This window comes from Vipera berus (genome assembly GCF_964194415.1).
Source record: "Vipera berus genome assembly, chromosome: Z".
NCBI lineage: Eukaryota > Metazoa > Chordata > Lepidosauria > Squamata > Viperidae > Vipera > Vipera berus.
In genome coordinates this window covers 84,537,043-84,550,786 of record NC_138205.1, presented here as the reverse complement: position 1 = coordinate 84,550,786, position 13,744 = coordinate 84,537,043, and the positions used below count along the sequence as shown (strand labels likewise).

General features: G+C 36.2%; 1 protein-coding gene across 6 annotated transcripts in view; it reads left to right on the top strand.

Annotated features, from left to right (window-relative positions):
- Positions 1-231: 231 nt before the first annotated feature.
- Positions 232-13,744, top strand: part of CMC1 (C-X9-C motif containing 1) — a 92,108-nt gene continuing 78,595 nt past the window's right edge. For 3 of the 6 annotated variants that reach the window (XM_081344152.1, XM_081344151.1, XM_081344150.1), the window contains exons 1-2: positions 232-366; positions 12,037-12,129. In XM_081344152.1, the coding sequence (XP_081200278.1) occupies positions 324-366; positions 12,037-12,129 (136 nt within the window). In that variant the 5' untranslated portion in view covers positions 232-323. Of the gene's footprint in view, positions 367-525; positions 676-4,820; positions 4,863-12,036; positions 12,130-13,744 lie in introns of those variants that run through there. The other 3 variants (XM_081344154.1, XM_081344155.1, XM_081344153.1) reach the window with 3 other exon arrangements.

The following is a 13,744-nucleotide window of genomic DNA, read 5'->3' as shown; positions in this document are numbered from 1 at the left end:
TAACTCTTCTTGTTCTCTCTCTTTTTTTTTTTTAGAAACACAACGAAACAGCCCGGAGCGACTCCAGTTCCAGCGCTGGCTCTCCCTGGTCAATACCCTCCGATGCTTAGGGGCCGCTGCTTCGCACTTTCTGCGGGACCGCTCCTTCTGTACTCGCCGCAGAAACTCTTTGACGCAGGCGCCGTACGAGCTCAGGAGGATGTTTTTGTCTGGTGACGTAGAGGACGAACGCTGTAGAGGTCGCGCGGCGTTTCCACCGGGCGTTTCCGGGGCTGTGAGATTGCGTATGGGTTGTTTCCTGCTTCGAGTAGTAACTGCTCCTTATGGCAAAGAAGCTGCCGATGGAGTCTGTCAGTAGTACTGCAGGTAGGGGCAGTTGTTTCCCCTGCTCTTTAATGCACGTGAATCACAACGTTGTGGAGGGCTTCAGCAATGTCGTGGAGGGCTTCTACAATCAGCAGCACCTGCCCTTTCCCTCTTATATGTTGTAATTCTGTTTTTCTTTTTCTCTGTCTTTACACTGAGGCTTTCCAGATAAGTTGGGGTTACGGTTCCTAGCCAGCAAGGAATAAAGACCACGCTGGGTGGAAATTCTCACTGCACCTGGAGATGACTTTTAGAGGGAGAAAATACTGAGATTATCAAAGCAATGCTTTAACGTTCCATGCTTTCCTAGTAATCAGATTTCCACATTCATTGTACCATTCTTGAAACTGAGTTATTGTTAAGTCATTAAAGATTGAAGTTATATTAAAGAAGCAGTGTTGCTTTTTGACTAGATTTGTGAGTGGTTTTAGTGCCCCCACATATTTCACTTTCTAATGGACAAAAATGGTGCCAAAAATGTTGATCAAGGAATATTATTTTCATTTAAATAAAGTCAGAATGCAGTAGTTTTAAACCGTTTGTGTTCCCAAATAATCAGAATGCTTACATGTAACTTGTTCTCTTTAAACAATGTAGCAACTTAACATAAATATATAAAAGGAACTGTCCTAAACCTTAGTTTAGAAGAGAAATAACCTAAAACTATGTTAAAACACTATTTTTATTAGCAGTGTCTGGATTTACAGAATACTGTGCAACTTTTGAATTTCTAAGGGAATGATCATCAGGTTAGGGTTGGCTGAGGGTAATGGAGTGCATTGTGGCTGAGGGTAATGGTGACTCAGAGATAATAGATTTCTAAGGGAGGCAATGTAGATACATGTCTCAAACAAATAACTTAGTGGTTTGTATGATATCTTCTATGCTACAAATGCCCCTCAATATTTATAAACTGTATGATGCTGTGATAACATTGAACATGTTACATAGTTGGCAACTGCTTTTATTTCCCTTTTGCTTCCACTCCCCCCCCCAAGTTGTTGCTAAGGTTTTATTTATATCTTTTACTTGACTTCCATAATGTTTTTTTTTCTCCAATCCAGAATGCCATTGCTGAAAGAAATCCTGTTCAAAGCTACCGTGGCAATCAGACAAATATATATAAGTAGTGCTATAACCTGTGCATACTTACACATTTTTGTTCTAAGTAAATGTTTTCCAAACTTGGCAACTTTAAGAGTTCTACTCCTAATTGCATTCTACACATGTTAAAGTTGCCACATTTGAAAGCATTGTTTTAAGCATAATTTGCTTATGTTGACTACATTGTATTATGGTTTAGTGCAATGTGTGAATACTGTAGTTCTCCATTTAATCTAATCTCCTTTGTTCTAACAGCAGCTTGTTGGGTTGTCAGCCAGAAGTCTTAGCTCTCTATTACTTGATCTTTTAATCAAACATACATAAAATGAACCAGGGATATTTTGCATTCAGAATAATTACAAATCTGCTGTCCTTTCTAGGCCCACAGTGGTTCTATTTGAAATGGTAACATAGGTAGACCATTTTAATTCAAAATATAATAAACTTATGCCTTATAATAATAGCTTTTTAGAGTGCTTTATTTTTCTGCTTCAGATGTGTTGAGATAACTGCTGTATATATTTGGAAGCTGCTTTTCCATTCCATAGTAAGAGAAACTTTTGGAACATGAACAAGGCCATATATGCAGTCCTCATTCAGTGACCACAAATGTGACTGATGACTAAGCAAAACAATCACTAAGTTCTTCTTCTGTATCTCGATCAAAGTTTAAACTGCCAGAGTAAAGCCACCTTCTTGGCTTTGTCATTGGCCCAAAATAAGTTGTTATCAGTACATGTTTCTGGTAGTAGCAACATATCAGCAGATGTGCTGGTCTCTGTCTCTCCACATTCACATAGCATGTTGTTATTTGCTAAGAGCCTCCAGTTGAGCACATTGGCTTTACATTTAGGCACTCCAACTCTCAACAAATTCAGGACCCTCCACGTAGTATAAGGGTAATCAGATCCTTCAGCCATGTCCTTCTTTAATGTGATTCCTTGTTCGATGATCTTCCTCCATCTTTAATTTGATTTTATTCATGTGTATCCTCAAGAATGCTTGTTCTTGCCATAAAGCTGTCCCTAGATCTCGGTTGACAGGCTTGGGCATATGTCCATTCAGAGGTTATCGAGGATCATTCTCTTGCTTAGTTCTCTCAGCATCTGCTGCTACCTTTCTCCTGATCTTAGGTGGCACAATGCCAGTGAGACAATGTAGGTTTGAGACAACCTGTCACTAAGCCTACTGCTTCATTGACACTGATATTAACTTGTTTCATGTGTGTAGATGTGCCCCATATTGGAGCAGATACTGTGTTGCAGAGACACTCAAGGCCAAACCTATGTGCACAATGTAGATGATTAAGCTCCCAATTTGTAGCTTATCAATTTCCTGATGATATTCTTCCATGCACTGACTTTAGCCTTAGTGTTCAGGTAATGCTTTTTAAAAGAGAGTGTCCTGTTAAGTGTCATGCCGAGATATTTTGGTGTTGGACAGTCTGTAGTTGGTTCTCTTGCTGCATAATATCCAACTTTTCCCTTGCATCTCAATTTTGGTGGTGGAGTCTTGTTTGGGTTGAGCTTTAAATGGCTGATGGTGTAATAATGTCTCAATTCTTCAAGTGGTACATAGGTTTCCTGGCTACCTCATCAAAAGTTAATCCTTGTGTAGCCACTGTTGTATCAGCTGGCCCGTGGGCCGGATGGGTCATCTGGAAGCCACGCCCACCCCATTGCTGGCAATGGCAAAATAGTTCTGATACTTCTCGTGATGTCACGTGATGTCGTGAGTTTGACAAGTCCGACTTAGATGAATAGATGTGTGTTGTCAGGGACTGGTTGATCGTTTGTATATATGTTATACAGTATTGGAGACGATACATTTCCTTGTGGCAGCCCATTCTTCTGCATCCTTCATCTACTGTTTTTACTATTAAGCGATACATAAAATCTTTGATTCTGGAGGAAGCTGCCAATAACCCTGGTAGGCTTATTATCTCTGATATTATTTAACTTGTGTAGTAATATGGTTAACATATGGTTAACATCGATTTTAATTGTATGTGATGTATTTTAACTTTTAATTTTCCCTGTAAACCGCCCTGAGTCCTACGGGAATAGGGCGGTATATAAATTTAAATAAATAAATAAATAAATAAATAAATAAATAAATAAATAAATAAATAAACAGTGTCATATGCTGCAGTTAGACCGATAGAAGCCACTCCAATAATTAGCTTTCTTTCTAAGCCATCCTCAATCACTAAATGAAAAAAATCATATGACTGCTAGTATGCCTATGATTTTGCACAGGACAGTGCTTATTAACTGACAGGAAAACACTTGATTAAGAGATGCTACAAAGGTCACAAATGTGATCATTGATTGTAAAGTTACTTTTTCATCACCCTCCAAAGCAGTCATTGTCTAAAGCAGTCACTGAGCAAAGACTATCTGTTTTTGATGCATTTGACATTATCAGAGGGTGACATAAAATACAAAGTAAACGGAGCCATGTCAAATGGATAGGTGGAGAATAGATTTTCATTCCCCCTCTCAATTCATGGTTATAACCAGATTGTTGGGGGCAATTAAGCTGACTTTGTAATAATGCCGCTTGGGGTGTGTGTGAAAGCCCTAATAAGCAGGCATATACATAGAATGAAGGCTACTGCTAAGCTTGTAAGCCGCCCTGAGTCTTCGGAGAAGGGCGGGATATAAATGGAATTAAAATAAATAAATAAATAAATAAATAAATAAATAAATAAATAAATAAATAAATAAATAAATAAATAAATATCAAAATGTTATGCTTGGTTCATGCTGCTTTAGGATTGTGGAATTGGTTGTGGGTAGTACCATGCTTGGCTTTTGACAATCATGGTCACAGGGAGTGCCAAGTGTTGAAGGAAAAGTGGCAGAGGGTTTAGGCCATAAGAACTGTCAAAACAGAAGGAGGGGGGTTGGTCTACACCTATCTAGGAGTTAATGCTCCACCCCCTTAATTTGGCCTTGTATTCACATAAACCAACCTTTTGTTAGTATATGTATGTATAAGATTCTGAATTGGCTTGAATTCTTGTATGTAATATGAAGCATTGAATATTAGCCATATCATGCATATTCCACATTCCGCATTAACAATTGTTAGTCAAACAAAAGATGACATAAATATGTTCTTCTGGAACAAAACTGAAAATAGTTGAATTGAAAATACAAACACATTCTTTTGGAACAAACTGAAAAAATTGTTGAATTGAAAATCAAATTTACTGATACTTTTTGGGCTGCATTTACACCTATGTGTTTCGCTTATAAATTATTTTATTTGTATTTATATACATACTGTAACAAGTTGTAAGGGCTGGAGATGGGCTTAAATCTTTGCTTAAAATATTCTCCTAGGGACTTCCGGTTTGCCATTGCGGCGTTGGCGGATGCATAGAGGTGAGCTCCGTTACCAGAGTCCGGTTTTATCATGCTGGAGGACCCTGGAAAGGGTCAAAAGTCACCCTGTAGGGGTGACGAGCAAGGAGAGGACCCCCGCTTGATCGCAGAGGGGTGGCAGACCTTCCGCTCGATCCGGGGCAGCTCTTCAAACCGACGGGAAAAAGATCGGCCATAGCAATATGGCCTGTCACTCAGCTGCTGACAGCTGAAGTCAAACTTATTACTAAGCACATTGAAAGCAACGCAGATGAAGCTGGGTGAGATCTTATCTTCTCTTTACCCTAAGTACTTTCCTGTAAAAGCTTTTTGAAGTATCTTCCCCCTGTGAGGAGAGAGGGAAGGGAATTTCTATCTCACCCTCTAAGAATAGTGGCGTCTGACTACCCAGGGGAATCAAGCATCAAAAAGAACAATTTTAATCAAATTGGAATAATATGCTTCTGAAACCTGGGGACCCAAAAGTGTCCTATTTTTACTGGAAATTCTTGTTATTATCTTCAAAAAAGAAATAAAATTGGGAAAAGAACTTAGAAAAATTCAGAATTTAAAAAACCTTAAATGGTACCAGTGACATCTTGTGGTGAAGCTTGGTATGGCAATTTGTTATTTCCTAAAAAAGAGACTTGGCTCACAGCCCAGACCTAGATAAGACTTTCCTGACCTTGGCACTATCTGTGAGAGATTCAACTGTAAGAGAACAGCTAGGCAGTGAAATTGGCCTACTTGAACTGTGAATGTAAACCCTTACTGACTTTTGCTTAACAAACAACTTTTACTAGAAAGATTGTTTACAAACACGTGAAAGAAATGGATGAAGACCAGGAAAAAATCCTTTCCATGCTAAAAGCAATACATGAAACTATCCTTTTAGCTTGTGATAAAATGAGACCTAAAATAAAAGACCAAGATGCCAGGTTAGATGCACAAAGCCAAATTTTGATTGCAACTAAAGAATCAACAATGCAGAAGACAACAGAAGAACTGGAACAACCAAATATTAAGACAGAGGACTCAATTGACCAACAAGTACAGCTGATGGATAATCCAGATAAGGAAGTGACAATACTGAAAATGGAAATGACTTTCTATACAAACCAGAAGAAATTTAAGAAGAAGAACAGATTGAATTGAAGATAAATATATCAGAGCAAATATGGGGGACTGGAATAACAGGGCGACAATTTAATGAATACAAATGGGACAATCCTTCCAGAAAACTGGCAATCAAATGGTCTCCTTTAATTCAAATAACATACATAAAAATGGAGGAGATTTATTTGATGATCTAAAAGCGCTGATATGGAAGCCTAATTGGCAAAGGAAGAAAGCTAGAATAAGGTTGAAAAAAATTGGGGTTTTGATTTATTAGAGGGGATTTTATATTGTCAATTAGAGGGTTAAAAGGAGATGTTGAGATAAGGGAAATTTTGGTTATTAGATTCAAAATAGTTGGAAATCAGTGGAAAATAAGGATTTGATTTGTTTAATATTGAAAAATTAGATTTAAAAGGGAAATGAAAATTAATTATCAGGAATATGTTTGATTTATTGATTAACCCAGCCAATATATATAATGGCTTTGATCTATCAAAGGGGATATTCTATTATTAAGTAGATGATTTAATATGGTGGGAAATAGAAAATTTTTAGGAAATAGAACAAGATTACATTTAAAAAGGTAAAATGTGTATTTTGGATATTATAGTTGGTTATGAAGTGAGATAAGGGAAACTTTGGTTACCCAAAGTTTGAAAATTATGGATATTAAAGGTTAATTGGAATATTGATGAGACATTAAAAATTAGGTAAAAATTAATAACAGGATATAGATTGTTTTATGAAGACTAAGATATGTATAAGCTAAAAATCTATCGATAAATGTAATAATGATGTTTTCATTGATTTGATACAATTAGAAATGTACTAGCTTAAATATGAGATAGCAAATGTTAAGGGAAAAAGAGAAGAAATATTTGATTGATGTAACCTGAGATTTGTACTAAAGATTTTGTTATTGAATTATTGATTAACCCTGCCACCACGTTGCTTTTTAAAAACTCAAATATAAAACTGGAAAACCAATAAAATACTATAAAAAAAATTCTCCCAGGCTTTTATGGCTGATTTAGATATTCTTCCACTTACATAACATAAAACAAATTATCTTATAGTTTCATAAATGCTAATGCTGATTTTACATTGTGTATCAGTACTTATCAAAGGAGAAAATTGAAAAGTTCCAAAGCTTATCAAATAGCTTTAGTTCACATTAATGAATTTAATATTAACCAAATAAAAGCAATTAGCATACTTTTTTTAAAAAAAAAGGGTAGATATGGGACGAAAAAAAGTTTAATTACCGTATGTTCTTATGTAAAAAGTCTCTTGGAAGTAGCTATTTACGTAGCAAGGAAAGATTCCATTATTATTAGTAGAAATACGCTATACTATGTGAACAGCAGGTTCACAAGTTGATTTCAATCAGGGCCATTATAACTTTAGTTGTTTAAATACTAAAAAGTATTGCACATTAATTGAATGCATGCAGTTCACAAGTCTGGCTTATTAAGCAGTAGGATACAAGAAAGATCTGTATGGGAAAAACATGGACTTATTACAGTTATATTTTTAAAACACTCCATTTTAGGTCTCCAATACTTACTTGATAGATACATCATACTTCCCAGTTACTTTGGGAAACAACGTCTTCCTACTTCTATACTTTTTCCCATTTTGTTTTAGCTCTAGGAGGAGATGTTCTCAGTCCAATTTACAGAAGCTAAAATACATTTATACCCACCCTGTCTAAAATAAAACTAATTCAATCTAAACTTGGCTTGAATGATGAAAAACAGATGAAAAGCAAACTGATTAGCATTAAATTTAGAGGAAATCCATACTAGTTCTAAACTGACTTGAACCACACATCCCCTAACTGTTGAACTTGTTGATTTCATTTCCATGCTGATTCCTGAAGCATGTTTCATTAACTCACATGTTTATCTTGATTTTCCCTACTGCAACAGTGGCAGGTATAAAGGTTCGGTCTCATATTTTCATTTTCTCTATAAAAATACTTCCATTTTTGTGGAGTTCTTGATACCACATTCTGTTGAGGAGCATTCTCACTTGTAGGGCACTCTTTTATATGTGCCTCTTATAGAAAAAAAATATTTTGAAATGGTTAGTGAATTGAGCAATCTGAGCATTTCCTGTAATTTGCTTACTTATCTGAATAAAAGCCTCAAAAGGAGGGTATTAAGTATCTCCCCCCTCCCCATGTTTCTTTGCTACTTCAGGAACTTATGATTTCCTTAAAAATAGTTTTTTTTTCATTTTGCTTGATTAGCATGTTATATTACTTCTCAACTGGTCTGTATAGTTAATACTATAGGTAAAGGTAAAGGTTCCCCCACACACGCGTGCTAGTCGTTTCCGACTCTAGGGGCCAGTGCTCATCTCTGTTTCAAAGCCGAAGAGCCAGCGCTTGTCCGAGGACGTCTCCGTGGTCATGTGGCTGGCATGACTAGACGCCAAAGGTGCACGGAACGCTGTTACCTTCCCACCGTAGTGGTCCCTATTTTTCTACTTGCATTTTTACGTGCTTTTGAACTGCTAGTTTGGCAGAAGCTGGGACGAGTAACAGGCGCTCACGCTGCTACACGGCACTCGGGATTCGACCCGCCAAACTGCCAACCTTCTGATCCACAAGCTCAGCGTCCTAACCCACTGAGCCACCGCGTCCCTTTTAGTTAATACTATAGAAGTGTACAAAGTATTTCATGATCAAAACATTTCATGGCTACCAGAAATGGTCTGATTTTGGAATGACTATTTTGATTGTGAAATAAATTGTGGTAGCTGTTTTGAGATTGAACCACTTCTAGAACAAGCAGGATACTCAATTCAGAGCTCAGATTAGGACATAACAGGATTGCAGTCCTTTGACTACCAAATATTTTATATACATGCTGCATTAGTTGTAGTTATGTTTTATACTGAATTCTTCCGTTGACTCGGAAAGTAGTTTTGTAAAATTTAATAATGAGAAATATAATTATAGATAACTTATTACTAATACTAGTTTTGCTTTTAGGTCTCTTTAACACCCTCCCCCATCTCCACCTAATTTTTGTAGAGTTAAAATAATGGAAAGATGTTCTTTTGGAAGTCCCTTTTCTGATGGTACATATTAAAACAGCTATGAAGTCCAGGTCCCTCTTTTCTAACTTGGAACCTTCTAGTTGTGTTAATTTAAACAAGTATTCCCAGTGAATAAGAGAATGACAGATATAATCCAGCATCTTTGAAAGATAACTGCCTTGGGGGAATCACCTATATCCTAATAGTGTGTTTGTTCTGTAATTGTGGAATTTTGCATTTCCATAATTACATTCATGTATATGCTCAGAGATGCATACATTACCTTTGGAATGGCTAAGGATTATGATAAGAGGTACCATATTTGATATTTGTGTAGCATCTTGGAAAGCTGAGAAAGGGGAATGAAGTGATATAGTTATGTATAAGGAATATTTGAGAAGCTCAAGTTCTGAACAAAACTTTTTTAATCTGAAACATTTGATATAAGTATGGTTGTTATTAAACTAAATTAAGCTTATTTAAATCCTAGAGATTTTAATAGATTTAGTTTAAGTTCAGATGCACTAACTGATATTTTCCCACACAGCTTCAATTAGAATAATATGCAGAAAATTAATTTATCATCTCTGTGATTGGAAGCCAGCTGACCTATTACTTTACATAGAATGTATGTAATGCTTTTTAACTAATACTGAACACAAGAAGAACTTACATCAAAGTTGCAGCATGCAAGGAAGTTTAATTCTTTTCTTGATAGTTGTGATCCCCAAAATTTCATTGGATTTTTTTTCTTTGACACTTGTATCCCTGCATTCTAGTTATTGTAGTTTCCTTTAGTTTCAAAGGTTTGACTAATCTCTCATTTCTTGTTGAAAGTACTGTATTGGCCAAAGTAAGAATTAATGGTTGATGTATTTATTTTTCTTTTAATTGTTCTTTTTCACTTTTATATTTGTGTTATTGAACCCGTGCCACTGATTTGCTTGTATACTTGCTCTCAATCTCTATACATATTTTATATTTATTTCACCAATTGTCATAGAATTATTTCGGAATCTGATTTTCTACCTTCAAGAATATAAGCATTGTGACTTTTTTTTTTTTAGCAAACATGCTTGTCAGAATTCTCATAATCCAGTACTGCTATATTGCAAGAACACATGAGCCCCAAAGCAAAATGTAAGATAACAGATTCAGCCAGTGAAAAAGGTGAAAATTGACTTCAAGGTGATGATAGCATAGTGAGAAGTTAAAGCTTTGAATTTTTTTCTCCTGGTAGTGTCATCCTTACTCTCTCTCTTAATTTAAATTGATGCAAATGTAAAGTAGTAAAATCTCAAAATTTAAAAGTTAAGGATAATAAAAATATATGCAATTTTCTGAAGAATTTTAAGCTAGAAATTAAAGCAAACTTCATGCATTTGGAAATGTTACCTAATTTAGTAAACTCACTCCCAATCAATTATAGTAATTCACCTTGGTTTCATAATTGTTAATCAGATAAATGCAAGACTAATAAAGCATTGAGACTGTTAAACAAAATTATTTGGATCTGATGTTTGACTAAGGTAAAACAGCCTACTACCATGTTTCCCCGAAAGTAAATCTGCCCCAAAAGTAAGCCCCAGCTGATTTTCAGGGGGTGGGCCTAATATAAGTCCTCCCCCCAAAAGTAAGCTGTACTTAAGCGCCTGCATGGATGGCCTGCCTCTGTGACTAGGCGAAGGCGATGAGGGAGGGGGGCTCTGACCCATGGTACTGGTATACCGGTTCCTCACCACTGCCCAGTTTGTTTCGTGGCCTCATAGTGACGGCAATGGGTGTGTCACGCGAGGCGGGAAATGGCCAGTTTTGATGCAATGTAGCCATTTGCTACCAGCCCCTGGCCATGGCTGTTTGCCGCCTCATGAGTCACAGCCAACAATCCTCCCCCCTTCTGACCCACATGCTGTTATACCGATTCTTTACTGCCGCCCGGCTTGTTCCTCAGCCTTATGGCAGCAGCATTGGGCAGGAGGTGGCAAACGGCTGGTTTCAGCATGAAGTGGCCGTTTGCCGCCTCGCACGTCGCACTCAATACCGCTGCCAAGCCTACCGTACATTAACTCTAACCCCCACTGCCCCCCAAACCTAACAGGAGATGGGAAGCCCTGGGGAGAAAAAACAGAAAAACTTGGGTGGGGAAAAAAAACCCAGTTATTTCCATTTGTTTGCAAACAAATAGGAAAAACCTTTTTTTCCCCCACCCAAGTTTTTTCATTTTTTCCCCCAGGGCTTCCCATCTCCTGTTACAGTCTTTTATCAATTTAATGCTCAACTGATGTTGACGTTTTGATCTTATGTGAGAGAGCCTTTAATGCTGCTCTCATCAAGTGATGTCTTCTATATAGTAAGGAACTTCAATTCCTAGATTTTGAAGCAGCCAAAGGTACAACTAGTGGTCGTGAAAAGAAGGTTTTCTGGTCTCCTGCAGTATAGGTTTGAAAACTAAAGAGAGTTGTGGCTGCTGTTGCTCCTTATTTATTTTTTTCCATCCTTCCCTTCAGTAATAGCTTCAGATGTTATAAGACATTCTTCTGCCTGTATCATATTAGCTAAGATAATGGAAACAGCCTGAGTAATTCTTTGCTTTGTACTTAAATATATTAAAATAGTTATTTTTAAATCTTCATTTTACTATATTTATTCGGCTATAGTTCTGAAAACCCTATTGTTTGTTAATAGTCATGAATCTAAGTGATTCAGTGATTAGTGTATTGTAGTAGAATTTCACTGGCAAGTTCAGAGTTCAGATATTGCTTGCTGGTTAGATATAGTGAAACCAGGAATTGTGTGAAGATAAAATGGGATTATCCTAGCCAGTAGCCTTCTTGGATATATTATTTACAAATATAGTGAGTAGTAAAATCTCAGTGAAACTTCTGAATTGATAAATTAAAACTAGTTAAAAATAGAAATTATATTTCTTGTTCAGAATTTTGGACTTCACATGTTGCATCTTATTTTTTAAATTCAGCTGTGACCTTTATTTAAGGTTGGAAATATTATGTATATTTTTTTCTTGCAGGGGAGCCAAAGCTCAGACATGTAGAAAAGGATATTTTGATTCCAAAAATAATGAAAGACAAAGCCAAGGAGCTGTGTTCTGAACAAGTGAAAGGTGAGAGTGAAATTCAACTATATATCAAATCAAAGAATTTATGTGACCTGAATTTTAATTTTCTAAGGTTTTCTTTTCTGGCCAGATTGCCACAGTAGCAAGCAATCTATTATATTGCAAATTCATTATTATGTAGTATGATCATAAATATATATAATTTGTCAAAATAGTTTGCTTAGTGAATTCTTCAAAGTCTTAATTTTCTAACCAAAACTGCATACTGTCATTTCTATTTGAGGATCAACTGTCTAATTAAAAAATGCACCTATATTTTTATCCATGTTTCTATTGCATTACATGCACACCATGTATTTTATCTAGGAGATGGATTGTTAGTGCATGTGTTTATAATATATGTATGGGTATCTAGGTATGGATTTGGAGTTATGAACAGCGTTCTATGAAATGCATATTTCAGCATCTGTTCCAGTTGATATATCAGTCTGGAACATCTGAATTGGCTAAAACTGTATAAAAATGACCACGGAACACATTTCTTCCTGGGGATGTTAATTGGGATGTCACATTGAAGCATGAAGTCTGGTAGACATTATGGGAAAAGATAATACAGGATCCATTTGCCTTCATTCATGGAAGAAATACAAAATAATAATTGTGATATTTAGTAAATTATCATAAACTATCTTTATGTTGATAACTTTGTAAATTGGAGCTGAAACTAGAGATTCATATTGTAACAAGAACTTATGACAAAATAAACTTCTATTGCTTCCCTTTATTATCAGAATGCAGCCATAATCTTGATCTTTTACCAGTTCTTCCAGCCTCCAGTAAGTTAAGGAAAAGAAAAAACTTGAAACCTTCTCAAGTTGTGGGGTAAAGTATTGTAAGGTAGAGGAAGAAATAGCTGCTTTCTCTCCCCCATTTTTAGGTGCTGTGAATAACTAGATGAGAGTAGTACTAGAAGTCAGATTTCTTTTCTATATAATCAAATCAAGTCTTGCCTGACAGTATTTCTTTAAAGCCTAATTACCATCTTAGATGGGCCTATCCATTATTCTCTGTTCATTCTTCCTCCTTTGAAACCTAGCCCTTTTTTTAAGCCATACACTTGTTTTCTTTGGTATTATTAAGATATCCTAATTAGTATTTTAAGCCCACAACTGTAGTTGTAATATGTGTTGAGAGATTGTAAACTAATAATTGCCTCCAAAGCCTTAAGTCTCTCTCCAGATTTATTGTCGGATCTTGATGCAAGGTACATTTTTATTTCTCCATCAGTGGAAGGGAAAAAATATTTTCCTTCTTTAGGTCTTGTTTTTGAACCATCATTGGTGGGAAGAAAATCAGATGTTGGCAGCAGATACACCTCTTCCTGATTGGGTGGAGCAAATTCAAATGACAAAATATCCTGTACTTACACTGGACAGTTGCACTCAGTTATATATTGTCACCCAGTCTGGGAATCTGTGGGGCAGTCTTCTTTACTTTTAGATGACGATTTTTGGAAGTTGGGAAATGCAGTCATCTGTTTAGAATAACGAACCTAAAATACAGTGATCCCTGTTCTGACATACATTCATGGACAAATGCATTAGAAAAAGAATAAAAAATAGCATTAGTCAATACTATATAGCAGTGATGGCGAACCTTT